The sequence below is a fragment of the Spermophilus citellus genome (assembly GCF_964194105.1).
Source record: "Spermophilus citellus genome assembly, chromosome: 5".
Lineage (NCBI taxonomy): Eukaryota > Metazoa > Chordata > Mammalia > Rodentia > Sciuridae > Spermophilus > Spermophilus citellus.
This window is the reverse complement of record NC_138186.1, coordinates 138,684,597-138,710,894: the sequence shown is the minus strand read 5'-3', so window position 1 is coordinate 138,710,894 and position 26,298 is coordinate 138,684,597. Positions and strand designations below refer to the sequence as shown.

The 26,298-nt window shown below is 37.4% G+C and overlaps 2 protein-coding genes across 3 annotated transcripts in view; one reads left to right on the top strand and one right to left on the bottom strand.

Moving 5' to 3' along the window:
• Window positions 1-1,716: 1,716 nt before the first annotated feature.
• LOC308649488 (arginase-1-like) lies at window positions 1,717-18,702 on the bottom strand (the record flags this gene model as incomplete). The annotated part of the gene is made up of 10 exons (XM_081295021.1): window positions 1,717-2,291; window positions 2,521-2,657; window positions 2,846-2,950; window positions 3,291-3,385; window positions 4,766-4,925; window positions 6,842-7,016; window positions 9,255-9,327; window positions 13,247-13,361; window positions 18,277-18,407; window positions 18,640-18,702. The coding sequence occupies 10 exons, from the start codon at window positions 18,700-18,702 to the stop codon at window positions 2,122-2,124; spliced, it is 1,224 nt and encodes a 407-aa protein (XP_081151147.1). The 3' UTR covers window positions 1,717-2,121.
• Window positions 18,703-20,127: 1,425 nt separating this feature from the next.
• The window catches only part of LOC308649774 (mediator of RNA polymerase II transcription subunit 23-like), a 30,408-nt gene continuing 24,237 nt past the window's right edge, over window positions 20,128-26,298 (top strand). The window contains exons 1-5 of one of the 2 annotated variants that reach the window (XM_081295603.1): window positions 20,128-21,024; window positions 21,805-21,877; window positions 22,778-22,992; window positions 23,643-23,763; window positions 24,462-24,593. In XM_081295603.1, the coding sequence (XP_081151729.1) occupies window positions 20,861-21,024; window positions 21,805-21,877; window positions 22,778-22,992; window positions 23,643-23,763; window positions 24,462-24,593 (705 nt within the window). In that variant the 5' untranslated portion in view covers window positions 20,128-20,860. The remainder of the gene's footprint in view (window positions 21,025-21,804; window positions 21,878-22,777; window positions 22,993-23,642; window positions 23,764-24,461; window positions 24,594-26,298) is intronic. The other variant, XM_081295602.1, reaches the window with a different exon arrangement.

Here is a 26,298-nt window from a genome sequence, read left to right as displayed (position 1 = left end):
TCTTTAGTTACCTAAATTTGAATGAATGTCTTTCCAGGCTTTATGCTGCCAGGGAACTGAGCTACTCCATGAGGTGTTCTACCCTAGTTTGTGACTAAAATTGTCCTAGGAATTAAGAGTTACCAGTCTAAAAAAAGAATTAGTCAGTTGAACCAGCTGTAATTCAAATTCTTATTTCCAAATACATTTCTCTTAGATTTCCATTTTTTTTCATAGTTCATATCATTATAATCACTATATCTTTATTTGCCATACAAGTTTCAGCTTAAAATTTAGATAATGGCATAACTAAGTTTTACAGACTTCATATTAAAGTTCCAGAAATTTTATGTTTTATATGATTCCAAATATTAATTTTAACATAGTCTTAATAAATTCTTGTTGACTTGGGGATTATATTGCTTTGCTTTGCTTTGAAATCCTTGATTGAGAATAGTTGTGACTCTGGTATTATACAATAGAATAGAAAAAGTGAAAATCAGACTTTCTCACAGACGTGTCTATTCCAATTTGTTTATTAAAAATTTATATTTCTTTCATTGGCAAGTAGGAATATGATTTTCCTTGAATAGACTTTGAGTTGCAAAAAGTTCTTTTTTCTTTCTTTCTTTCTCTCTCTCTCTCTCTCTTTCTCTCTCTCTCTCTCTCTCTCTCTCTCTTTCGCTCGCTCCCTCCCTCCTTTCCTTCCTTCCTTCCTTCCTTTTTTCCTTCCTTCCTTCCTTCCTTCCTTCCTTCCTTCCTTCCTTCCTTCCTTCCTTCCTTCCTTCCTTCCTTCTTTTAGTAACTTTAAAGCAGCTTTCTCCAATACAACTTTCTACTATAAGGAAATGTTTGTTCCTATGCTATCTTGTATAGAAGTTAATAGCTATATGTGGCCGTTGAACATTTGAATATGGAACTGAGTTTTAAACTTTATTAAGCTTTTATAATATTAACCACTTATGTGTACTCTACTGGACAATTGTATTATAATGGCACATCTTGATTACTCTTACGTCATTAAATAAAATGTTTATATTACAAAATCCATAGAGGCAATAGCTAGGTTTAAAACTCTAAGTTGAACGTCAAAAATCAGATGGTAGAGACTCTTAACATATAACTGTTAGAATAACACACTAAAAGTTCTACCATGGAGCCTGCTTCATTAGTTTCCTTGGATTCCTGTGTACTTTGGGGAAAGGGGGAAGAAATGTTTCTTTCTTCTCTTTTGTTTTTTCTTCTTTCCTATGTTCCATAGCCATGGTATGTTTTTAGAATGCTTAAAAGGGGTAAGACATTTTGTAGTCACAGACAATTTTAGGAGGAATTCTAATCTGAATTTGGAGATCTTAGAAACAGAAAAGCAGTTTGATTTCTCTGGCTCCAAGACAGATTTAGGGAATATCTTCTCCTTCCCTTGCAACCTGAAAAGCAACTGTGCTTAAAATATCAACCAATATCATGTTTGAGGTTTAGGAAAAGTAAAATAGGGTCATCTATAATGTTAATGAACTTAGAGATTGCCCAAGCCTATGGTTATCTACTTTACAGATGAAGAAACCAGAGCCAGAGTTTTAAGAGCTTCACTAAGTTCTGACAATGTTTTGGGAATGATGATTTCACTGACTTAAAAATACAGCAGTTTTAAATGGGATATATATATATATATATATACACACACACATATATATATATATATATTTTCATATGTGTGTGTGTTAATCATAGGACAACACAGTCTTATTATAAAGAGTTTATTACAAAAATTATGTCTTTTGAACAACAAGGACACATGGCTACCTCTCCAGGTTGGGTGGCTCTGCCTCCTAATATCAGGAGTTCCTCACTGGAGAGCTTGTATTGGTGTGTGTTTATTTTCGATGCCAGCATATTATTTGGACATTAACATGCCTCTCTCTAAAGTTGTCTTTTGCTAAAATGGGAAATACACATTTTTAATTGTACAAAAGTTTGAATTTTCAAATCTTGAATTTTCAAGCAGGAATTGGTAGAATTCATAAATTGGAAAAAAAATTCTGAAAGAATAGATTTTGAGGAGGATAACTATAGGCTTAAGTATATTATTAGATTTGGTAATTATGTTGTTAGCACTGGGATTTTTATATCTTGTTTTCACACTTACTTAGGTGGATTAAGGTAGTTAACTCTAGGCTTATGATTACCCTCCCGAGCAACTCCAAAACAAGCCAAGGTTATTGCTAATGCTGTGTTCACTGTTCGAGTTACTTCTTCTGGTGTCTTCCCAAGAGATGGGTTTACTTCCATTATATCTAGTCCTGAGAGTAGCCCTACAACAACAACAAAAAATGTGAATAATGTAATTTATAAAATTGTTATTTTAATATCAGCAGAACCCAACTTCAAAAGTTACCTGGTAGTAAAGAGAGAGCAACCAATAGAATATTCTTTACTTATTGCATCAAGTGATGGGTGGGGCTTGGTTTTCAGATCAGGGAGCATAAACACATACTAGCTGAGTGTACACTTGCTTCTTTATTGTCTCAGGTTTTTACCTACCTGTTTTGTAAATTTCTTCTGTGATGTACAGACCTTCTCTGTAGGACAGACCCCCCACGACAGGTGTGCCAGTAGCAGGTGTGAAAGCAGGGTCCAGCCCATCAACATCAAAACTCAGATGAATTGGCCTTTTCTTTCTTTTAAGAAGTGGGAAAGGATTTCAGTATTTCAGTTTAAAGTTGGTGGTTTAATATTTAGTAGACAACTACAGTTCTTATTCTGCAAACCCAAAGGTTCCATAATTTTTATGCAAAGGTTTCATTAATAACTTACATCAGTTAGTATCATTAGCAAGTCTTATGTCATGCACACGAGAGCATCATACCTTCCTAGTAGATAGCTGAGTGTTTCTTCCATCACCTTGCCAATTCCCAACTTATCCACTTCAGTCATTGAAAAGTATTTAATACCCAGAGTTTTCACAATGTAGCTATCAAAGAAGAGATATTAAAATAATCTACAATTAATAAAGCTGACTCAATTCCCTCCTCTTCCCTTTATTTTTTAAAAAGAAAGATTACTGGTAAAGAGTATATAAAATATTTTAAGTTCTGTGAACTGTATGCATGTAATTTTATTTGATTTTTAACAGCAAGTCAAGATATAAATACCCTGAATAAATATATGTGTGTGTAAATGTATATAGATACGTGTGTGTGTGTGTGTGTGTGTGTGTGTGTGTTTGTATATAGAGGTGTTCATTTGGGGCTGTAAACATCTAACACACAAAAGAAAAAATAAAGACAAATCACATCAACGAATAAACTTACTGTTCCCCCGGATCCACGTCTCTCAAGCCAATATACACAATATCCTTGGCAGATATGCAGGGAGTCACCCAGGAGAATCCTGGTACATCAGGGATCTAAAGTGGCAATGTTTCCATTTAGTTAAATGTGTTTCTCTTGAGTAAATCCTACAGGTAATGTTGAGGACAGTTGTTGGATTATGTATATCTTAATGTTTAGAATATAAACTTAGAGGGTATTATTTTTAAGATAAATAAAGGGAATGCCTGCCTTACCATGTTAACACAGCATTCCCTGTTCTGTGCCCCAAGTCTGCTGGGTCCTGCTTCCTCAAAACTAAAGAAATGAATGTGCTTTCTTTACTTTAGTAGCTTCCTTCTTCTCTTTCTCGCTAAAGATCAAGTCCTCTGGATTAAGTCTAGAGTAGCTAAGGGGAATGTAGGACAAGACTTGTTGCTGCTCTTCATATCATAATGTGATGACTGATAACCACTTTGTCCTGGAGCCAACCTTGGCTGTTCCCATATGTTAACTTGACATTTTGCAATTTTATAAACACATTTGTTGGTCCTCAGTTTTTATAAAAAAGTTACTTCTGAGTATTTAACAGTACAAGGTTTGAATCCCCTTGAATCGTCATTAGGACAAATATAATTATTATCAATAAAGATATTAATATACTATAACATCAATAAAAATTATGAGCCACAATGTTAAATCTCAATCTAGAATTTTATCTTAAGTCTTCTGGAAAAGAAGGTGCTTTCTGCCATCAATGTGAAGTGATAAATCATTGTAATCTGCATTGAAAACTTTTTCTTGAAGAGCTCTGATGTACAGGGGATACTTCATAAGGAGGAGAGGTGGTGTGATGTGTAGTGGGAAGAGATGGGAACCAGGAGACCGAGTTCTGCTCCTTCCCTCACAATATACTTGACGTGGTTTTGGAAAGTTGATGACCTCTGAACCTCTAAGGGGTAGTTTAAGAATCCAGAGAGAGGATATTCTTCAGCATCTGTGAATTCCCCTAAACACAGATTGAAAATAGAGGTAGGCTTATGATGGTTTGGTCTATACTGAACATGTACAGACTTTTTCATCATCACCTAAACAAGACAGAATAATACCTCTTTATATAACATTTATATTAGATATTGTAAGTAATCTAGAACTGATTTAAAGTATATGGGAGATGTGCATAGGTTATATGCAAATACTAGGCCATTTTGTATAAGAGACTTGAGCATTTGAAGGTTTTGGTATCTGCTAAGTATCCTAGAACCAATGCCCCGTAGATACAGAGAGACAATTGCCTATGGAGTCAGTTTGCAAACTATGAAGAAAAGTAAAGACAGAGAACATTACCCCCTTTAACAACCATTGTTTTGCTTGTTAGCATAGAGAAAATGGTTTGCAATTATATCAATGTAAAATGATTTAGGATGCTTCCTACTTGCCAAGATTATTTTGTAAAGCAGTGCCAACCAGTCTTTTACCTTTCCCTTCAGTTCCTTTAAGAGGAAAGACACAGGTTGTCCATGCAAGTTCCCAGTGGGGGTTGTCAGTGGAGTGTTGATATCCGTGTGAGCATCCACCCAGATGACTCCAAGGTCAGGATGGACCCTGGCATGGCCAGAGATGCTTCCAATTGCCAAACTTTGGAGGAGAAGAAACTTTGTATGAACCTCAAGTTGTCAATATCGTTACATACCTACATCATATCATTAGCTCACTTAATCTGCCTGCTAGGATTTAAGTCCAAGTAGCTTTTTTTTTTTTTTTGGTACCAGGGATTGAACTCAGGGGAACTCGACCACTGAGCCACATCCCCAGCCCTATTTTGTATTTTTATTTAGAGACAGGGTCTCACTGAGTTCCTTGGCACCTCACTTTTGCTGAGGCTGGCCTTGAACTCCCGTTCCTCCTGTTTCAACCTCCCAAGCTGCTGGATTTACAAGCATGAGCCACCATGCCCAGCTCAAGTAGCTATTTCTTACAGACTTTTAAATTAGATGCCAATTAAAGAATTATGACAATAGAGAAGGTATAGCTTACACTTAATACTTACTAAAATGTTTAAGTTACACTGCTATCATTTTACTAAAATATTTTTAAGTCACCTTGTAATAAAATTGCATTATATAGTTTAACCAAAAAAATAAATAAATAAGTATGCATCAAACCCTAGCCACATAAGAGATTCCTTCACATGAGATACTGTTCAATTCTTAGAGTTAAATCCAGCTCCATTTTGGCAGATACTTAATTCTCTGAAGTGAATTATGACAAAGTCAATTTTTCTTAAAATTTGACTCTTTCATAATTGGAAAGCATCACTCAATTCTTCCATACACTAGAGTCATTGGTTCTCTCACTCTATTCTGTGCTCAGAGCCTCTGCTGTGTCTACAGTCTTGCTGCACATTTGATGTCCCACTCTTGACTGGGTTCAGGCCCCTCAGATCCATCCCAAGTACTCTAAACTCCACACATTTTGCCAGAATGGAAAATCTAAGTCGTGCCTTGCACAAAAGTTAAAAGATTTGAATTTACTATATAATGCCCAAGTTTCCAACTTGTGAGCATTTAGGCATCATTCAGAGAATCCAGAACTATCAGATTCTCAAAAGGAGAGCAATCGTGCCTGATGTCCAGGTTGAGGTTCGTTTTTCCTTTTACGTTTCCTGACTTTTCGGCATTTTTTGCTAATAAAATTTCCACTTACAAATTTTTCCACTTAAAAAAAGAAAGTGTGCCCCACTCTTTCAATTATATATTTGTTAAAGAAGCCCTGGTAACAGCTGGCTTTAAAACACAAAGTTGAGGGTTTTGAATTCATTGACTCTCATATCAAAGCTCAAGAATGTGTCTACTTTTTGATGTCATTAGGCTTCTTCCAGTAATAGCATCCTTGAGAGCAAACATTTAAAAAAGCTCCATCCACAAAAATAATTGTCATACTTTATAATAGTCAAAATTTGAAAATAACCTAAATATCTGACACTACAAATGTAAATGGTGATGTAATTGCTTGCTGAAAATTATACAGCAAAAAAAAAATGATGCTTATAATTGGGTGTAGTAGCAAACACCAGTAATCCCAGTGCCTCAGGAGGCTGAGGCAGGAGGATCACGAATTAAAAGTCATCCTCAGCAAAAGTGAGGCACTAAGCAACTCAGCGAGACCCTGTCTCTAAATAAAATACAAAATAGGGTGGGGGATGTGCACCTGAGTTCAATACCTAATACAAAAAAAAAAAGTGCTTACATTCTTTTAAAAACTTGTTAACCAATTGAGTTCTAGGTATTATAAGTAATTAGGAAAAATTAGCTGACAACAAGCATCACTTATTTAGAAATAGAAGCCTGCACTATTTGGCTAAAATCCACTCCTGTTTCCTGCTGTAATTGATAAACATCAAGATATTGTGAGACTTTGCAAATTCCACTAAGTCCGTTTCGGTAATAAAGTAGGAACCTAAAAAAATTGTTTTTAAGGCAAAGTAGAGTATTAAATATTGGTGTTTTTGCCGCCTGTGCCCGACCCGCAGGGGGACAGCCGCTGCATAAGACCTGTGGTCTCCACCCAGCACCAAGCTGACTCTGTTGTTCTTCTGGACCTCTGACACCACATCTGCCAGCTGCTCGTTGGCTTTTCCCACAGACTTTGGATTCTTCACAATTTGAAAGGGGCTGTCGTTAGGAACATCAGCAAAGGGCAGGTCCCCATAGTCTTTCACATCACACTCTGCAATTAAAAGTTTCAAGTTACTAAATAAAAATAGATTGCAAATCAGTTTGGTTACAAATGTATAAAATAAGTCTATTTTCAAAAGTATAAGCAAAGGCCAAAAGACTGTAAATGTGGTGAAGGTGGAAATGTCTGCTTTTGCCTGACAGTGTCCTGTCGGCACCATCACCTCACTCTGGCACCAGCTGTATACTGAGCCATCAATGAGCACTTATTGAAGCAATCCAGTTAGAGCAGACACTAAAAGAACAGTGGCAGTTTCTGGTTTGGACCTAGCAGGAGGCATCACTGTCCTTACCACTGTCCCTCTGTTTCTCTCTGCCTCTGTACTTTCTGTCTTGCTATAATAAGCATACTTTGTTTTTGTAATCAAGAAACAGTTAAAGCACCCCAAAGACAGAGTACACCAGCATTTTCTAAATTTTTTTGATTCTGTATTAATGATTATTTGGGTTGAGGTTTGTTTTTCTTTCAGGTTTCTTTTCTTTTGGTCATTTGCCATTCTGAAAATTTCTACTTACATTTTTTTTCCATTTAATAAAGAAAGTTGAGCCCCAGGCTCTCAACGGTAGCTCTGTTACAGAGGCCCTGGTAACAGTGGCTTTCAAAGAAAAAACTGAGGTGTCCTGATCCATACTGTCACCTGCTGAAGTAACTCAGCTTTCTCCTTGGTCCTCTAGGACCTGGCTCTGGATGGTGCTGTCAGAATCAAGTATGTGCTTAGCCCCTAGCCTCTGCTTCAGCAAGTTTGGTAGCTTTTTTAATAGGAAAAAAAAAAATTGTAGGTAACCCAAAGTCCCTAAGGATCTGAGTGTGCTTCCTAAAAGGGCCTGAAAAAGGTTTCAAAACTAGAAAGCTTCCTGTAAAACTGTGTACTGGGATCAGTTCAGCCATTGTTCATTTATTACGTCTGGGTGTTAGTGATTCAGTAACACCTCCAAGAGGTATCATCTCAGATGAGATGTGACCAAATTAACCAAGTCCATTTACCAAGCTTTCTATTCTCCTTCCCTCCCTCCCTCCCTTCCTTCCTAGATTTAAGAGCTATAATCTTAACTCACTAAAATTTGGTTATTTTTAAATGTACAGACGGATGAGTTTTGGAAATATCTATAATCTTGTAACTACCACCACAACTCATATGCAGAACATTTCCATCTCTCTCTTTTTTTTTGCTACTGGGGATTGAACTCAGGGGCACTTGACCACTGAGCCACATTCCCAGCCCTATTTTGTATTCTATTTAGAGACAGGGTCTCACTGAGTTGCTTAGTGTCTCACCGTACCTGAGGCTGGCTTTGAACTCATGATCCTCCTGCCTCAGTCTCCTCAGCCACTGCAATTACAGGCATGTGCCACCTCGAAAGGATTCCGTTCCTTTTATTCCTATCCCCACCCCCAGGAATCACTGATTAGCATTCTATTGCTCTACTTTTGTCTTTCTAGAATTTCCATCAATAGAAGCATACAGTATGTGGTCTTTTGTTGCCTCTTTCACATATCATGTTGTTTTTGATAATGTACCTATGTTCCAGTCTCTTGTTTTGATTTTTATTTCTCTTGGGAAAATATGTAAAACTTCTGGATCAAAAGGTAAATGAATCATTATGTAAGAAACTGTCCAACTGCTTTCCAAAGTGGCTGTATCATTTTGCATTCCTAGCAGAAATACATGAAGCTTTCAGTTGTTCCATGACTTCATTAACACTTCATCAGGGTTTTTCAAATATAAAGATAACATATACTTAAGCCTCAACTTTAACAAACATATAATTTTTTCGTTTTCGTTTTACACATACAAATGTGTGTGCGTGCACATACCTACTATGTAAAACCTAGGTGCCCCTATTACTATTATTACTGTTTCTTTTTCTTTTTTTTTTCTTTCACAAATTGGGATCCTCTTTGGTAGTCTCCTTCCTGAAACCTCTTGGTTTTTATTTAATTCTACTAGCTCCCATAGCATCCTCCCCAATCCCATAGTTCTTGCCACAGAGGTTCTTTTGTACAGCACTTGGGCTGGGAAGACAAAACTTCCGAATGAGAAGTTCCACCAACAACGCTTACTGAGTGCTTTTCCCAAACCCTGCCACTCTGTTACCATGTGGCTATACAGGTGCATGGTTAGTCTGCAGTTCTGTGATATAAACATCCGTACAAACATTCTGTTTTCTCAGGAGTTCTCATTTCACTAGGAAGGAGATCGGGATGATCATCTTTCAACTTAAAAATTACCTTGTTCTTTAAGTTTCTCCAGCAGACCAGCATTTCTCAAGACTGTAGGGCCTTGTTCCACCCCTCCTCGTGGCTGAACAATTAAAAAGTAAAGTATTTCAGTCATGATCATGACCACCCAATGCCCACAAGAACTTTTCATTACTTGAATCCTATCTATCAGTTTGTGAGATCCTATAGACCCTGGAATTTAAATCCTCTCATTTAATCTTCACATCAAAGCCAAATAAGAGGAACCAGAATCCCATCATGAAGGTTATGAGGTTCTCCTGCTGGACAGCAGTTACTGAGTGGCAGAGCCTCTGTTTATATCCTGCTCTCAGGATTCCAATGCTGCAGCCCCTCTTCCCATCACACCACTCTATCCACACAGCACAAAGCACCCTGAGAGATGAAGATAGAATAATGAAAAGGAAAGGCCCCTGTTTCTGAGCCACTCATAAACCCATAGAAAAAATGTGGGTGTTTAATACCAGTTACATGAGTAGTTGCGGCAATACAGATATGAGGTGTCTTAGTAACCAAATACAGATATGAGGTGTCTTAGTAACCAAACAGTACTCCTAACTCTGCAAGAGGCAGGGTGGGTCAGTGATGGCTTTGTGGCCACATGATCTTTGAGCCAAGTCTTGCAACATGAGGAGGTGGTCAGAAAAACATGACAGGGTGATGCAAAAATTTTGCAATTCAGGGGAACAGCTTGGGCAAAAGGCATTAGAAGGGAAAGAACGTGGTCTGGGCGAGACCAGCCTGTGTGCAGGTCCTCACAGCAGTACCTAGGGCCTTTTGGGGTGGTGAATGCAGGCAACAGGAAAATCACTACCTGGGAGCTGAAATCATAAAGACCAGCCCAGAAATTTCAGGTTCTGACCTGTTTAAACAGTCATAAGAAACTACACCCATGCTGATTCCACACCTGGGAATGGACATGCCTCTCCTTTCCAGCATGTCCGCCTCAAGTCCCCACTGATAGGGGTCCCAAGAAAACATTTTTAAAAAAAATATCTTTCTGGTTTTAATTTCCAACAGGACTTTTAGATACATCAAGTTATTTCTTTTTATCAGATGAGAAGACATGCCAAAAGAGACGTGTTTATCCTAGGATTGGGGCTGTGGCCCCAAAGTAAGCAAATATTTCTTCCCCAAGTGACAGGTGGCCTGTCCAAGGTGCCAAGCAAATCCTTGTTGTCAAATTCCTGTCTCTGGCACACACTCTTCCTGACATATTTTTCTCCTTTACTCCAATCCTTTTGAATTTTTTTTTTGTATTTTATTTTTGATTAACATACAATATTTGGATAGATTTATGAGGTACAGGGTGACATCTTGACTCATGTATACATTGGATAGTGATCAACTCCAGGTAATTAGCATATCCATCACCTTCAACTTTTATCATGTCACTAGAAAGAGCACATCCAAAATCTCTTCTAACTATTTTGAGATACATGGTACATTAGTGTTTTCTACATTTACCCTGCCCTGCCTTACAGCATGGTAACTTGTTCCTCCTGTATAAGGGAACCTGATACCACCTGTAACCTGTACCCCCTGACCAACTTCTGGTCAAGGAGATGACCAACCGTTGATCAAGGAGATGGACTTTCTCCCTCTTTAACTCCCAGTAAGGTCCTACTTGGTTCATACTCTGTCTTTAGTTTTGTATTTTTGTCTCTTCTCCTTTGTTCAATTTCAATCTAAATTTCTTTACTTTATGGCACTACATGTTGTCATGTAGGTTTGACAAACAGTAGGTGGTCAAAAACAATTTGACAAAACTCCCTGGCCTTTTTTTCTCCTTGCCCTTTCCAACATTAGAAGAAATTTCATCTGTCCCTTAATTGACACTGTATTTGTTTTAAGGCTGTCATTAAACTTCTCAGAGTGACATATTCTAGCCTTTGTTTTATTTGTTTGCTTCAAACTGCTTCTTGGGATTAATCTTTGCCTGTTGCTTGGTTCATCTGTCCACTTTGGAAACTGCTTTTTAAGTTCCACTGCCTTTTTAAATGGAGCCCAGTCCCTAATGGACCACAAGTATCAGATCTACTATGGAGTTGAGCTCTCTGAATAGGCTTCAGTGCAAGTCAGGGGCATAGATTTTGCAATGAAGCAGCCTTGTCTGGAATCACATAGTCAAGGCTATGTAACCTTGAGCAAATTACCACACCTCTCTGAACATTGTTAACTGCTAGATAAAAATAATACCTACCTTATTGTTTCCTTGATGCCTTACAAGGGGCAAGGCAGAGAAAGGAGCTCTTTCTCAGACTCAACCTTCTATCATCTGCCTTCTAGTCTTCCCTTTTTTGCCTTTTGTCAAATTTTTATCCCTTTTAAATGCGGACAAAAGCTTATATGTTTGTCACTCCCCCCCACCCAACACACACACACACACACACACACATCTCCCTTATGGCTTAGTATAGAAAAATCTCTCTCTCTCTGTCCTGACAACAATGAGACAATAAGTTTCATTATCACGGCCATGTTTTAATGGGAGAAGAGCAGGGTGTGGTGGTGGGGGGGATTACTAAGAATGGGAAATGCATTCAGTGGCACTTTGACACACTATACCTCAGAGGTTGTCATTGTCCCCAGAGGGGCTGTCATCAGGGTTAGGCTTCTGCAGATGCCCCAGAGCCAGAACATGTTTGGACTCCTTCCCTCTCTCCCCCTTTCCTTCCATTTGCCTCCCTTCTTTCCTTCCTTTTAAAAAATGTTTCATTTGTTCTTCTGAGTCACACAACAGTAGAGTGTATTTGGACATATCATACACACATGGAGTACAGCTTCCAGTCTTCTTGTTGTGCGTGATGTGGAGTTTCTTTCCTACCTTTTTGTTGCTTTTTTCAATTCTTACTGTTGCAAACTGTTTGAAAAATAGGTGAGGATATTGTGGATTTTAAAGGACACCCGTGTTAGCAGGACGTCCCTGTACTAGGAGGCCTCTTTGGAGGGTTTCTAGGGCAAGGGAAGCAGTATTTACAGACAGTCCAAATGCAGTTGGGGCCTCTAACCTCTGACCTCTCCCAATTTGTTTTGCAGTAAAAAGTCAGAGTGCACATCAAGACTTCAAAATTAAAAGGGGTGAAAGTCTTCTTAAATTTTTAGAAACTGGGAGGAGTCCATTAAAAAAAGAAAGAAGAAAAAAAAAACCCTCAATCTTTGGAATTTCAACTCACATACTGTCCTGTTCAGTTTGACTTTTTAATTTTCCTCTTTAAGCCCAGACCATGTTGAAGTCTGGAAGGCATCCTGTCATCTCATTATAATTACCAATATGAATGTGTCCAGACGGGAAAAGAACTGTCAATTTAATGTTCATGATATGTGTTGGTTCACACTTAGATAGCTCTAAGACAATCTGAAAGTTTCATAAACCCTTAGTCCAGACAGTGTTTCCAACTTGCAGTATTTTCCCCCAACTCAGGAAGATACAGGACAGATTCTACCAGCTCATGAACCAAGGGTTTCAGAGAATCTTTAAACCATAAAATAATATGAATTGTTGACAAAGTTGCATAAAACACTATCTTTTAGGTTATCCAAATTAAAACAATTCTGAAGATCACCACTGATTAAATATTTCTACTCAACGAACTACATAACCGAACAAATGAGTCTTCTTAAACTCTCCTCTCCTTCTGCATACTCAAGGAGCATCACAAACACCAAAACAACAAAAGATACACAAGACGCTGCACTGAAAAATAGTCCATTTCAATGCAAAATAAAAACATTTTGGTTCAACACGAGTAAACGAATAAACATTCAGTTTCAAACAAAATTGAGATTGGGAGTCATAGGAGTAAGTGGGTTTGAGACCATAATTACGCAATGTCTCGAAATGGTGAGAGGACTTTAAAACATCCTTTCCTCGCCCAGATTGTAGAGAAAAACATAAATAACCGGAAAGTTGCATCTTACATGTTTTAAAGTCCCAAATTCCAATAAAATACAGTTATTCAAAGGGGAGGCCTTATACTCACCTGTCCTTTTGAGAAAGGGGCTCCGATAACCCCTATGGATTTTGACTTGGAGCTCATGTTCCATGATACTTCACTTTGCTGCACCAGTATTCTCAGGTTGCCACACTCTGCAACACTGGAAGACAGAGGGCACATCTTTTTTGCCACTTATTATTGGGTTGAATGTGTTTACTTTATTCTAATGAGGACACCTGGCTCCACCTACTGAGCAGTAAGACAGAGTCAAAAGAAAGGCTTGCACATTGTTCAAATGAACCAGATTGTTCTGAGCTCAGATCTCTAATTAAGTGAGCATTATTTATGTTCCTTGTTCTTGTCTTTGTTGAAAAGCCACCCGAGTGACGTTAATCTTTCTTTAGGCAATTGAAAATTATATGTGGTTTCATAATTGCATAAGTAACCGTGTCTATAGCTGGGTAAACCTGTAGTGGCACCCCCTCCTCCACCAAATAATCTTAATTAAGCTTCTCCAGAGACCCTCACCATTATTGTTTTTGTTAACAAAATATCAGCAAAAACGTCTGCAGAGAACTCAGTGTAGTTAGGACTTCCTATTTTTTGTTTCTCTAGTTTGTTAAAAGCTAACTTTAGCAGCAAACTTGATGATGTCATGCCTGTTTTTATGGTAAAACCTCCAACTAATCTAAAAAAAAAAAACGGACAAAAAGCACTTTCTGTGAACTCAAAAAATATAGTACTGTTATGTAGACTCCTACAAAAACGTAAACTTCTACACCCATCTTCCCATTGGGTATAAAAATCAAAGAATTTCCAGGCAAAGCCAAAACAACTGTCAAAATCAGAACCAGATGCAAAGCCAGAAGGTCTGGATGGACAAACCACCTCACCTGGGCTAGGTTGAGACTAAACCAATGTGCCTACTACCTGGGCCACTGGAAAAATAAATGCCCCCAACTGAAGGAAGAAAAATGGGCTGCTGCTACTCATTACTGTGATAAGAGAGGCCAAGTCATTCAAAGGCAATACCAGCCCTACAAACATGTTCCCAATGATGATCAATGCCATAGACACCACCGTGATGCCCCTGAGAAAGGGCTGGTAGCTATGGAAAATTATAATGAGGACTAGTATTGACCAGCCTCAATCTCTTTGGGCCCAGGAGCCTACAGTCCAAATGCTCATAGGGAGCCAAACTATGAACCTCATGGTGGACACTGGGGCCCACCATTCTATGGTGACCCAACCTGTAGTCCCACTTTCAAAAACACAGACCTCAATGTGGGAGCCTCTGGCTAAAGGATCATCACCCTTTTCTATTGCCCCGGAGTTACAATTTAGCAGGCCTTGAAGTGGTCCATGAGATCTTGTACATACCAGATGGCCTGGTGCCACTGATGTTTTTGAGATCTGCTGAGAAAGCTCTAAGCCCAGATAACTTTTGATGCAAAAGGTCAGGCAGTCCTATCATTGGGAAAACCTAAACCAAGGATTTTAACCCTCACAATTCCCTGGGAAGAGGAGTGGTGCCTCTTTAGGCTAGTAGTGCACCACAGCAGGGACCAGAGTTCCCTTTCCAAGTGCCAGGAGTATGGGCAGAGGATGATCCACCTAGACTAGCCCAGACATTCCTCCAGTGGTGGTGGAATTAAAACCAGGAACCATACTGGTATGCCTAAGACAATATATCATATTCCTCATAAGGCACAATTTGGAATTCAAAAACATTTGGACAGACTTTTGTAATATGGAATTCTCAGCCCTTGCCAATCACCATGGAATAAACCTCTTTACCTGTCCAGAAACCAGGGACTGATGGTTACCAGCCAGCCAGTTCAAGATTTACATGCAATAAATCACCTTACATACTGTGGTCCCCAATCTATGCGCTCTTCTAAGTTAGCTCCTAGCTGATGCAGCTTATTTCACATTCTGAACCTTAAAGATGCCTTCTTCTGCATTTGACTGGCACCACAGAGTCAGCCCTCTTTGCCTTCCATTGGAAAACCTTCAATGGGAACAAAGGTCAATGGACCTGGACTAGAATACCACAAGGTTTCAAAAACTCACCAACCATCTTCAGGAAGGTGCTGGATTCTGATTTGAGAATCTTTCCTAAATAATGACATGGATGTTGACCTCTGATGTGGATACACATTACTCCAATATGTAGATGATCTGTTGCTGATCGGAGCAACCCAAAAAGACTTCATGAAGGGGACATAACTGGTTCTCACTCTCCTATGTGAAACTGGCTACAAAGTCTCAAAGAAGAAAGCCCAAATCTGTCAATCACCTTTGTTTCTATCTGACTCAGAGACAACTGCAACTTGGCCCTAAAAGGAAACAGACAAGACAGTCTTGCTCAATTCCAATCCCTTCCACCAGCTGCCAGATCTTGAGTGGTGAATTCTGTCAGATATGGATCACTAACTTTTCAGTTATGGCCAAACCCCTCAATGAGGCCACTAAAGGGGAAGAATGGGATCCTCTAATGTGGAGACCAATGCAAAAACAAATCAAATCAAAACAAAACAAAACAATAGTATAGACAGCAGAATACATCAGACACTAGAATGGCAATATGTAAATCAATGGAAGTGTAACTGATGTGATACAGCAATCTGTATACGGGGTAAAAATGGGAGTTCATAACCCACTTGAATCAAACTGTGAAATATGATATATTAAGAACTATGTAATGTTTTGAACGACCAACAATTAAAAAAAAAAGATAACAAAACAAAACAAAAAACTCCACTGAGGATCTTAAATGAGCACTCACCAGTACACGTGGACTAGGACTCCTGGATCTCACAAAGCCTTTCTCCCTGTATGTCCATGCACGGTCTGGATCAGCTGTAGGAGTCCTAACTCAAATGCTGGGGAACTGACACTGAGTTGTGGCCTACTTTCATAATAGCTGGACTTTATCATTCTGGCCACCTTGTCTATGAGCCGTTGCAGCCATCATCCTCTGGTTTTGGAAGCTGATAAGCAGACTATGGGACAGGGACTGACACTCTAGCTTATACAGGATTTCTAGGGTTTGTTTGGTGTTATTAATTTGGCTTTATTAACTTACACTGTTTAACCTATGCAGGTTAATAGACCAAACTGTTGGTCTATCATTTAGTTTGGTTTCCTTTGGTAAACTTTGGGGGCTCTACCCGACTCCTCCTCCAATAGTGGAAATGTGGAAATGTTGTGAACCATATGTTGAGTCAATCTCTTATAAGCAAGGGGTGATTTTATTTATTTATATATATATATATATATATATATATATATATATATATATATATATATATACACACACATACATACACACACACACACACACACATATATAACCTGCCCACCAGAGAGATGCTAGAATTGGATGACTGTTTGTCTCTGGAAAAGACCTAGGGATCCCCTTATATGAGGATCTAGAGCCAAGGAAAAAGAGATCCACTGGGAAATGAGTTGATCTAGGAGGTCAACAAATCTGGGGTAAGGAAGGCTGGCCACCCCAGAGGATTATTGCCACTATGGTCTTGCTATCTGGGTACAGGACAGCAGCTAGGGTATAAAACTCTAGTTTACATGCTAAACTACAACTGTACTGGAAAATTATTGCTTACAACCTGTATGGAAGTTATTATTAACCAGACTGCCACAGCCTTTGAACTAGCCACACAACAGGCTTAGATGCAAGAAGCTATCTATAGAAACTACTTGGCATTACATTATCGGCTGGCTACAGAGGAAGAACCAAGACTCAGTCCAAGGCACTGTGGCTCTCTTAACCACTGAGCTGAAAGATTAAACACTGGCAAAGTGTCAGCTGTTTATCCTCATGTGCCCCTGAGTAGTTGTTTATCATGTGCAAAAGTATGGATTAAAAAATAATGTACTCTAAGGGATCCCTCAACTTTAAAATTGTATGATTGTAATTTTAAAGAAAAATCCACTGAGAAGAAGTAAACTTGTTTTTTCTACTGAGGGCAAAAACATTGTGAAGTATTTAAATAACTTAAAGCAGAGATTTTGTCTATGGTAGTCCCAGCGCCTAGAACAGTAGTGATATACAATGGCACTGAATACATAGTTATTGAACAAATAGGTGAGGAAACACAGGTCTCACAGACCACATTGATGGGATTATTTGCCAAATAGGTTTCCTAAGCTCTGCCAGTGGTTTTTCTTCTATTGTCTAAATATTTACCTGTGGTATTCTTATATAGCCTAAATATTAACCTCTTGATGTTGACATTGTAAATGACTTTTCCTAATCTGTCAGGACTCTTGATAATTTTGCATGTGTTTTCATTCAAAGTTCTTGATTTTAAAATAGATAGTTGAATAATCTCTCTCTAATGCCCTGGACCTTTAGGAGTTTTAAGTTCTACTCATTTACTTCTATATTTTTTTCTATTTGCTTTAGAGTTTATCTTTCACATTTACTTCTTTAATCCATCAACATCCACCCTGATATATTGTGCAAGTTCTCCAACTCTATTTTCCCCTTTCTGGTCCATCAGTATCCTCAACACCGCTGGACAGTCTACCTCTATTGCCACTGATCTGAGTGCTGCCTCCATCACATACCAAGTTCCCTTTCATAAATGGGTCAGATGCTGAGCAGTTTTCTTCTGTGCCATTGATTTATTAATTTGTGGATGCACCAGGTCACAATGCTTTATTGTATGACCTTCTTTGTTTTTTTTCTTTACTCCTTTTTTACAATTGATTGATCTTCTATATCTCCAGTCTATATATTTAGAATAAACTGTTGAATTCCTTTCAAACAACCTGCTAGAATTTTTATTGACTTTATAGATTCACCCACAAAAATTTGCCATCTTCCAAATTTCATTGCCAGAATTTTTTCTTTGAAAGCTCCTTCCTATACCAAGTTGAGATTACCTTCCTGTCATTTGACCTATTAATCACACTTTATCCAAGTAAAACACACTATTTCTTGGCTGTCCTATATTTCTCAGGTGTCTATTGTTTAGGATGAGTATCCTCATATACCTCACCAGTTTCTTGAATTGCATAATTGCTATTCTCTTTAAGTCACCAACCTGACCACTTCTTTTAAAGCATCTTCTAGCTTCCCTGTGGGGCATTGAGAGCCCAGGGTGTACATCCAGATGTAAATGGAGTCATGTGGCTCATCCAACACAAATTTAGTAATGCCCACCTTTTCCAACAGCTGATAAAAAAATGTTGAGTAGAGAAGTTTTTAGGCAAGAATCCTGTGTTATTCTTCTGGAAGCCTCCACCCAAAGTGGCACAGCTCCATCAATTAGTTATCACTCTATGGGTTTAGCTGTTCATGAATCCCTAACTCAGCCACTCCATCTTGTTCACAAGGGTGGCATAAGGACACCTGTCAAGCATCTATAAAATTTCACTACACTTGTCTGCTACTTTTTATCATCTACCTGAATGACTACTATGAAAGGAACTGAACTGACTCTGACAGGTCCTGTTCTTGGTGACCTCATGTTGTCTCCTAATGATTACTGCTTCCTTTACTTTTGCAATCTCCATAGCTGCCATCCCAGGACTTTTGAAGGAAGAAGACCATGGGCATCTTATCTAGGGCACTCTATCAGAGCTCCACTTTTCCCACCTCAATTCTTCATTTATTTTAGGGTATTGGTGTTGGGGCTTTTTTTTAAAAAAATCTTCCCTTAATAATATAGACCTATTAATATTTCTACCCCCACTCTCTTTCCTATCTGGCATTTTCCTGAGGACTAGATCACATTTTATTTGATATCAATCCAAAACTACTAGAGTGTGATTTGGTACATAGTAGGCCCCTGTGTTAGTTTCCAATGGCTCATGTAACAGTAATACAAACTGGTTGGCTTAAAACAGCAGAAAGTTATCATCTCACAGTTTGGATGCTGAAGGTCTGATACCAAGGTGCCATCAGAGTCACTCTTGCTCTGAAATCTGCAGCAGAATCCCTCTCTGCCTCTTCCTAGTTCTTGGAGGCTGGGGAGGGTGGGGAGACTGGCAATCTCTAGGGCTCTTTGGCTTTCAAATCTTAAATGATACCTGCAATGACCTCATTTCCAAATACAGCCACATTCTAAGGTACTGAATCTTAGGAATTCCAACAAACATATGTTTGGAGGGAGGGAACAATTCAACTCCTAAGACACTTCAGTTGATGCTTTTGAAATAATGAAGGATGAACTAAGAATTTGTATGATGAGAGTGACTTTTCTCCTTCTGATGCCCCCAAACAGGCCCATTTTTCCTGTATTTTCTTCAGCCAACTAGCAGATAAAGCCCTTTTCAGACAAAGCCCAGAATTCTTACCACTCTGATAGAAAGTCAGAAAATACTCAAAATCAACAAGACTAAATAACTAGTGGGTGATTTCAAGGAAACATTTTGTTTGGTGCTTAGACTCCTGAAACCAGACAGACCTACTCCTAGAACACTGAAAGTTTATGGCAATGTTCAATCCAGATGATCCCTGAGTATGTTACCCAGCCATGATAGGGACTTTCCTGACCATCTGAGTCATCGCAGCTGAGTGAGTAGAGGGAGCAGCCACAAAAAGAAGGTTCACTCTGAATGTCTGGATCATGTTGCTTCACGCCTATTTTTTGTGGACTCCTTCCAATACTTTCTCTTCTCTCTTTACTCCCCCAGACTTGAAGCAGTACCCTTGGGTTTTTTGTTTGTTTGAGACTGGGTTTTGGTGTGTTGCCCAGGCTGGCTTCAAATTCCTAGGCTCAACAGTACTCCTGCGTTATCCCCCTCAGTAGCTGAGACTACAGGCTCATGCCACTGTGCCCAGCTTCCACTTATTTAAAAAAATCAATTGATTTTTACCTCTGTAAGGGTTTTGAAATTTTACATTAGCACCATCCTGCCAGGTAGGTTGAAATTCTCTCCATTGATATATGCATTTTAAAACAGATTTTATGGAAATTGGTTTCAAACAAAAAAATTGTATTTCTAAATGAATGTACCATACATTGTAGTACATGTAACTGTTTAGGACTATAGTACATAGTCCTGTTTCTTTAAATAAATTCTTGAGTACTTTTTAAAAGGTTAATATTAATACAAAATAATAAATTTATTTTTTAGTGAAAAGGCTATATTTGCTTTTCAATTTTTTCATTTTGAGATGTCATGTTTTCAGTTATCAGCACACTATATGTAGTATGTATATGTACCATACCACTAATAACTAGATGGAGAAATTTTACATGAATGAGCTAAACAAAGGAACTTATTTCCTGAGGAAAATCATTACTCATTACAAAATAATTTTTATGTACACTTGCCCTGTAACTATTAAAAGAAATAGGCTGTTGAAACCCAGGGATACCTTAGATAACATCTATAGCTACGGCAGTATCCCCGTTATAATAACCCATCTGGAAGACCAACCATTTATATGTGGTGTTTGATGAAATGATTGCTATCAATACATTTCAGTCATGTCAAATTTATTTGTGTTTGCCTCTTAATCTAACTATTGATAAATCACTTCTTGGCACCTCATAATCAGGTAAACTGATAACCAAATGAGGTGCTTACATGTAAAACATTTTAAAACTTTATAAATCGTTATACAGATGTGTCAGTCTCAACATAATTAAGTTGTTATTGCTTTAATTGTCTGCACCAATGGCCGGCAAATCTCCTGGTCCCTTCCCAAACTGTGATTGGCGATTCAATGAGTTTCCCAACCCTGCCGCCCATGCTCTGCATGTTACTTGTGTGGAGCTCATGGCCTTGGCAGTTTCAGGCAAAGATGTTGGAAATGCCCTTCTTAATGTCGTGTTGAAAAGGTATGTATACTATTTTATGCGATAAGATTGTGTTTGTTTGTAAAGAGAGTGATATGTGATTTAGAACTGTTAGACAAACCTGTTGCACCCCCTCCAACCCACCCCAAGGCTGATGCACTTTGGTTCCTGATCTCATCTTCGTGATGTAAGTATAATGGATATGGATGTAATGGAATGAGCCCAGGCCAGGTTTGTTTGCACTTCTACTCTTTATTTCATGTTTGACCTTTAGGAATAATGTTAACTTGTCACTAAAAATTATTTCTCAGGATCTTCAAGGGCTTGGAATATAGCTTAGTGGGAGAATGCTTGCCTAGCATGCTTGAGCCACTGGGTTTGATCCCAGCACTACAAAAATAAAAACAAAAACAAAAGGATTTTCTGAAAGATTAGCATAAAGTAGAGGATAAAGATTGAAAGAAGTATGAATAAAGTGAAATAGTGTTTTTAGCCAACAATTATTATTACAGGATACAAACCAAAAAAAAAAAAAAAAACAGTAAGAAGAGTGAGATCCTTCTCTAAATAAAATACAAAATAGGGCTGGGATGTAGCTCAGTGGTTGAATGCCCTGAGTTTAATCCCTAGTACCAAAAGAAAAAAATCCTTAATGGCTTTTGTATATATAAAATTTTTATTCACTAAGAAAATCCATTATTTATTTGGAGTGGATCAGTTGCCAATCCTCTGAATTGTATGTGTTCTCAAAATAAGATCTGTTTTCATTCATATAAAATGCTTTTGTAATTTCACATTTGTATTTTTTTCATCCACTTGCAGTCAGCCCTTGGTACCAAGAGAGAACATTACAGCATGGATGAATGCAATTGGTTTGATCATCACTGCCCTACCAGTGAGTTAATAATAGTAGTTCATATTTAGTAATGAAACACAACTTGGATGATTTTATACAAGGACATGATGCAAATTAATGTTTCATATTTTTTAGTCTTACATATTAAATCTATAGTGACTCTATTTTTTTTCTTGCCTTTTGTGCATCAAATGAAAATGTGCCTTAACAGATCTCTGCATATTCTAGTATCACCTTATCTATCCAATTTTAGTTTTTACATTAGGATCTGATCTGCTTTGGCCCTTTAATATGTTAGGTATGTAGAGCCTTTCTTCATGCAAATAATACTGATAGAAACAGACATGTTTTAAATCTTCTGATACTTTAGTGAATATTATGCCAAAACTCTTCCTTTCATAACCTTCTGTAAAGTCCATTTATTCTTTTCTAGTTTAGTGCCTCCTTCTCTGACTTTTCCAGCTCCTATGAAGTCTTCCTTCTCTGACCTCCATTCATATATAGTCTGCACCATGTAATTTTCTGTTGATTCTTTGAATAATGTTGTCTAACATGGGGCTCCATAAACTTGTTTGATTATGCAGCTTTGTGGGTCATTTTTTCTTCACATCACCTTCACAATATATGGATGTATTTCTGAATTTTTATACATGTACTAGTGTTGTCTGTGTAGTAACTATTGGTAAATGTCTGGTACTAAATACGCCAGGCAAACACATGTGTGGAACCTTCCGTCTGACAGACATTTCTCCCCCAGCTCGTTATTAACTTAATTGGACCAATTACAAAGCCACCCAACTGCATTTCAAAACCTGTGTTGCACGAACGTAGTGGGATAGGTAGAAAACCTTAAAGTATGAGAAATGAATAGTATTATAGGCTTTGGGGTCAAATGATGGGTAAGTGATATTTTTCATCCACTTTCCTCTGATTTTAAAGGAACCATATTGGATTGTCCTTCATGATCGAATTGTGAGTGTTATCAGCAGTCGCAGCTTGACATCAGAAACAGAGTGGGTTGGTTATCCATTCCGCCTATTTGACTTCACTGCTTGTCATCAGTCCTACTCTGAGATGAGCTGTAGCTACACATTAGCTCTAGCACATGCTGTATGGCACCATTCTAGCATTGGACAACTTTCACTCATTCCAAAGTAAGTATTATGATTTCTGAAACAAATTTGCCTTTTGTTTTTCTATTTTTTAAAAATTCATTTACAGATGAGAATAATTTGCAAAATAAGTGTTTTAACTATGTAGAGCCCCTGGTTAATCAGAAAGCCTCCTTTATTTCCGACTTATTTTTTAAAATTAACTTGTATGTGCAAGTAATAATTTGGTGTCTAGTTTTCCATTATGGTTTCAGGATGCTTAGTCAAATGCATGCTATTTCCACACTGTATCCCAACAGCTAGCTGCCTTTTGAACTGAAAGGCTAATATCAGCCTATTTTCTGATTATTTTTCTTGACTTTAAATTTGATATTAATTAGATTCAAATTTCTTGAGAACAGCATTTATATGAGATTAAGTGTTATTTTTTTCTTTCAAATAATTTACCTTTTGTCGGTCAATAGTTGTACTGATAAGAATAACTTTTAAATCTGAGGTAATTTATTTCAATAAACAAAGTAAAAGCCAGTGAGAAATGTGAGATAAGTTAGAAATATTTTTATCAAATTTAGAAGGACCTTTGAAAGAATTACAAGTTTTGTAAATACCTTTACTACTTTTGTAAATACTGTATTAACAAAATTCAAAGATTTCCCCTGATTTCATAAGAGATATTTATCTTCAAATTCTAGGTTTCTCACTGAAGTTCTGCTTCCTATAGTGAAGACTGAATTCCAGTTGCTTTATGTCTACCATCTTGTAGGACCATTTTTACAAAGATTTCAGCAGGAGAGAACTCGATGTATGATAGAGGTAAAATATAATCTGTTATAATTGTGAAGAATTTATTTAAGTTTCTTTACTAGTGCTTTCAAACTGCCAGTCACAACCATTAGTGGTAAAGTCAGTTTAGTAGGATCTAAAAGGAGTTTTAGAGGGGAATTCAGTGTGCCTATAATGAGTTTGGTGTGGGATGTGTTCACTTGGAGATGCAGGAAGAAATACTCCATCATCAAGGTTGAGAAGAAAGTTAAGGATATGGAAGTACATTTGAGAATTTATAGTGCAGAGAAATTAATTATATTGATGGAATTGGATGAAGTTACTCACTTCTAATAAGATGCAGAGAAAAAGAAAATAAGCCAGGAATAGAATCTTAAAAGCAAGAAATGCTGAATAGAACTAAGAAGATAGAATCTTGGAATGCAGTTATCCCAGAAATTAAAGAGATGGTATGTAGAAAGTGAATCATTTATCTCTTACTTTTAAGAGAAATGACTTAAATTGTGCAGAGAAATTTTAGTTAAGGAGTATACTGTTTCACTGGATTTCATTGTAAAGGCAGTCTGCATCATATTTCCTATATGCATAGAGGTAGGTACATGACTGTGACAGTTCCTCACCAAACATGCCATCCCACTTAATGGTTTTGTAATGGAGTCCAATTGTATCATGTTGGGCTATTTAACTACTTTGGCCATTTAAATAATTTCTCATTATTTGTTGACTAGATTGGTGTGGCATTTTATGATATGCTGCTAAATGTAGACCAGTGTAGCACCCATTTAAATTACATGGATCCCATCTGTGACTTCCTGTATCATATGAAATATATGTTTACTGGTGACAGCGTGAAAGAACAAGTAAGTTAAATTTATGTATTTTTGAATATTTGTCTTAGAAAACTTAAACATATGATGAATGTTTTTGTTTGGGTTTTTTTTTTTTTTTTAAAGAGTGAAGCCTTGATAAAAGACCTTTTAAGATTACAGTGTGTATTATTCTAGATATGGTAGTAAAGTAAATACATGTTTTTTAAAAAAGTAAATACATGTTTTCTCATGCTCTTACTTTTTCTCCTTGATATTTGCAATAGAATATCTGAAACGGGGATTAATAATAATCACGTTAGGGAGAAACAATGTAGTATGACACAAACAGACCAGAGAGGTGTAGTGTTCTGAGTAAAAGGAGGGTCCTACTTTCCCCCAATGATCAGGGCACACCATGGGGACATTGAACAGATTGCTGCATGACTAGAAAACTGAAGCCAGGATGGTCAAGAGACTAACTCATGAGGCATATTCAAGGAATGTGGGAATATATACCCTGAAGAAAAAAGTCCTAGGAAATTGTTCATGTCCACACTATTTGGTGTGGACAAGTATCCTAATATTTATGGAATAAGTATTTAGGTTTGCTCTGTGTGACAAAAAAGAGCATAAGAGTTCTGGTGAAGTTAATAAGATGTGCACTTCAACTCAACATATGAAGAGGTACATCTGATGTGGCTAAAAGTCGAAAGACCTCCTTGGATCACAACCAACTTTCCTAGTGTGATAAATGGAAACTGGGCTGTTTTAGAAGGGAGGAGGTGGGGCTGATAGGTAAAGTTCATATACCTTCCCAATACTTGAATATTAATGTCTTACTCTAATGGACAGGAAGGAAAATTTTGACATAACCATGTGAATTCAAGTCTAATGAGTTCTTTGCTAGGAGCTGAGGTTGGAAAAACGTTGATTCCTTTATACCTCAGCAAAAATGTCAAAAAGAATTCACATGTCTCTAATGAAAGAAAGAGAACATGTGTCTCTGTGCCTACTTTTGTTGGAACACAGAACATGGTAGAACCAATAATAAAGTAATTCAATTTTAAAAATGAATAAACAAATAAAGTATTCTTTATATTTGAACCTAAGAAATTTTGACACATGGAATACAAAAAAAAAAAAAATTACCATCAGACTTGTCTTTCCTCCTAAAGTCAAAGAATATTTGAATAAAGCAGTTAGTGAAACTATTTAATATATTTATTTCTTAAATATTTTACGTAAAAGTAGAACTAATTTTTTAGTGTGAATTCTAAGTAAATATCAAAACAAAATTAGCTTTATTTATAAAGTTGCAGATGTGAATTATTTAAAGAACTTTAAAATATAATTAAGCTTAATGCTTCTATGAAGATGGCATTTTAAAAGGATGATCAAATTGTTGCATGTATAAAATTTCTAGTATAAACATGCTAGCTTTTGGTAGTGGGATAACTGTCTAGTTAGATAAGTAGAAAAATATTTTTATAAATATATACATCTGTTTTTGTTGAAATACACACAGCACATTCTGAAACTTCTGGTCCAACCCCTTTGCTAGTTTATTTTTTCAGAATGTATGTAAATCATTTTTAAATGGAAAGTTGAAGTCTCTTGATTCAAGGATTTTTTCATACCTTTGTTTATTTATTTATTTATTTTTATGTGGTGTTAAGGATCGAATGCAGGGCCTCGCACGTGCTAGGCGAGTGCTCAACCACAGAGCCACAACCCCAGCCCCTCAAGTATTTTACAA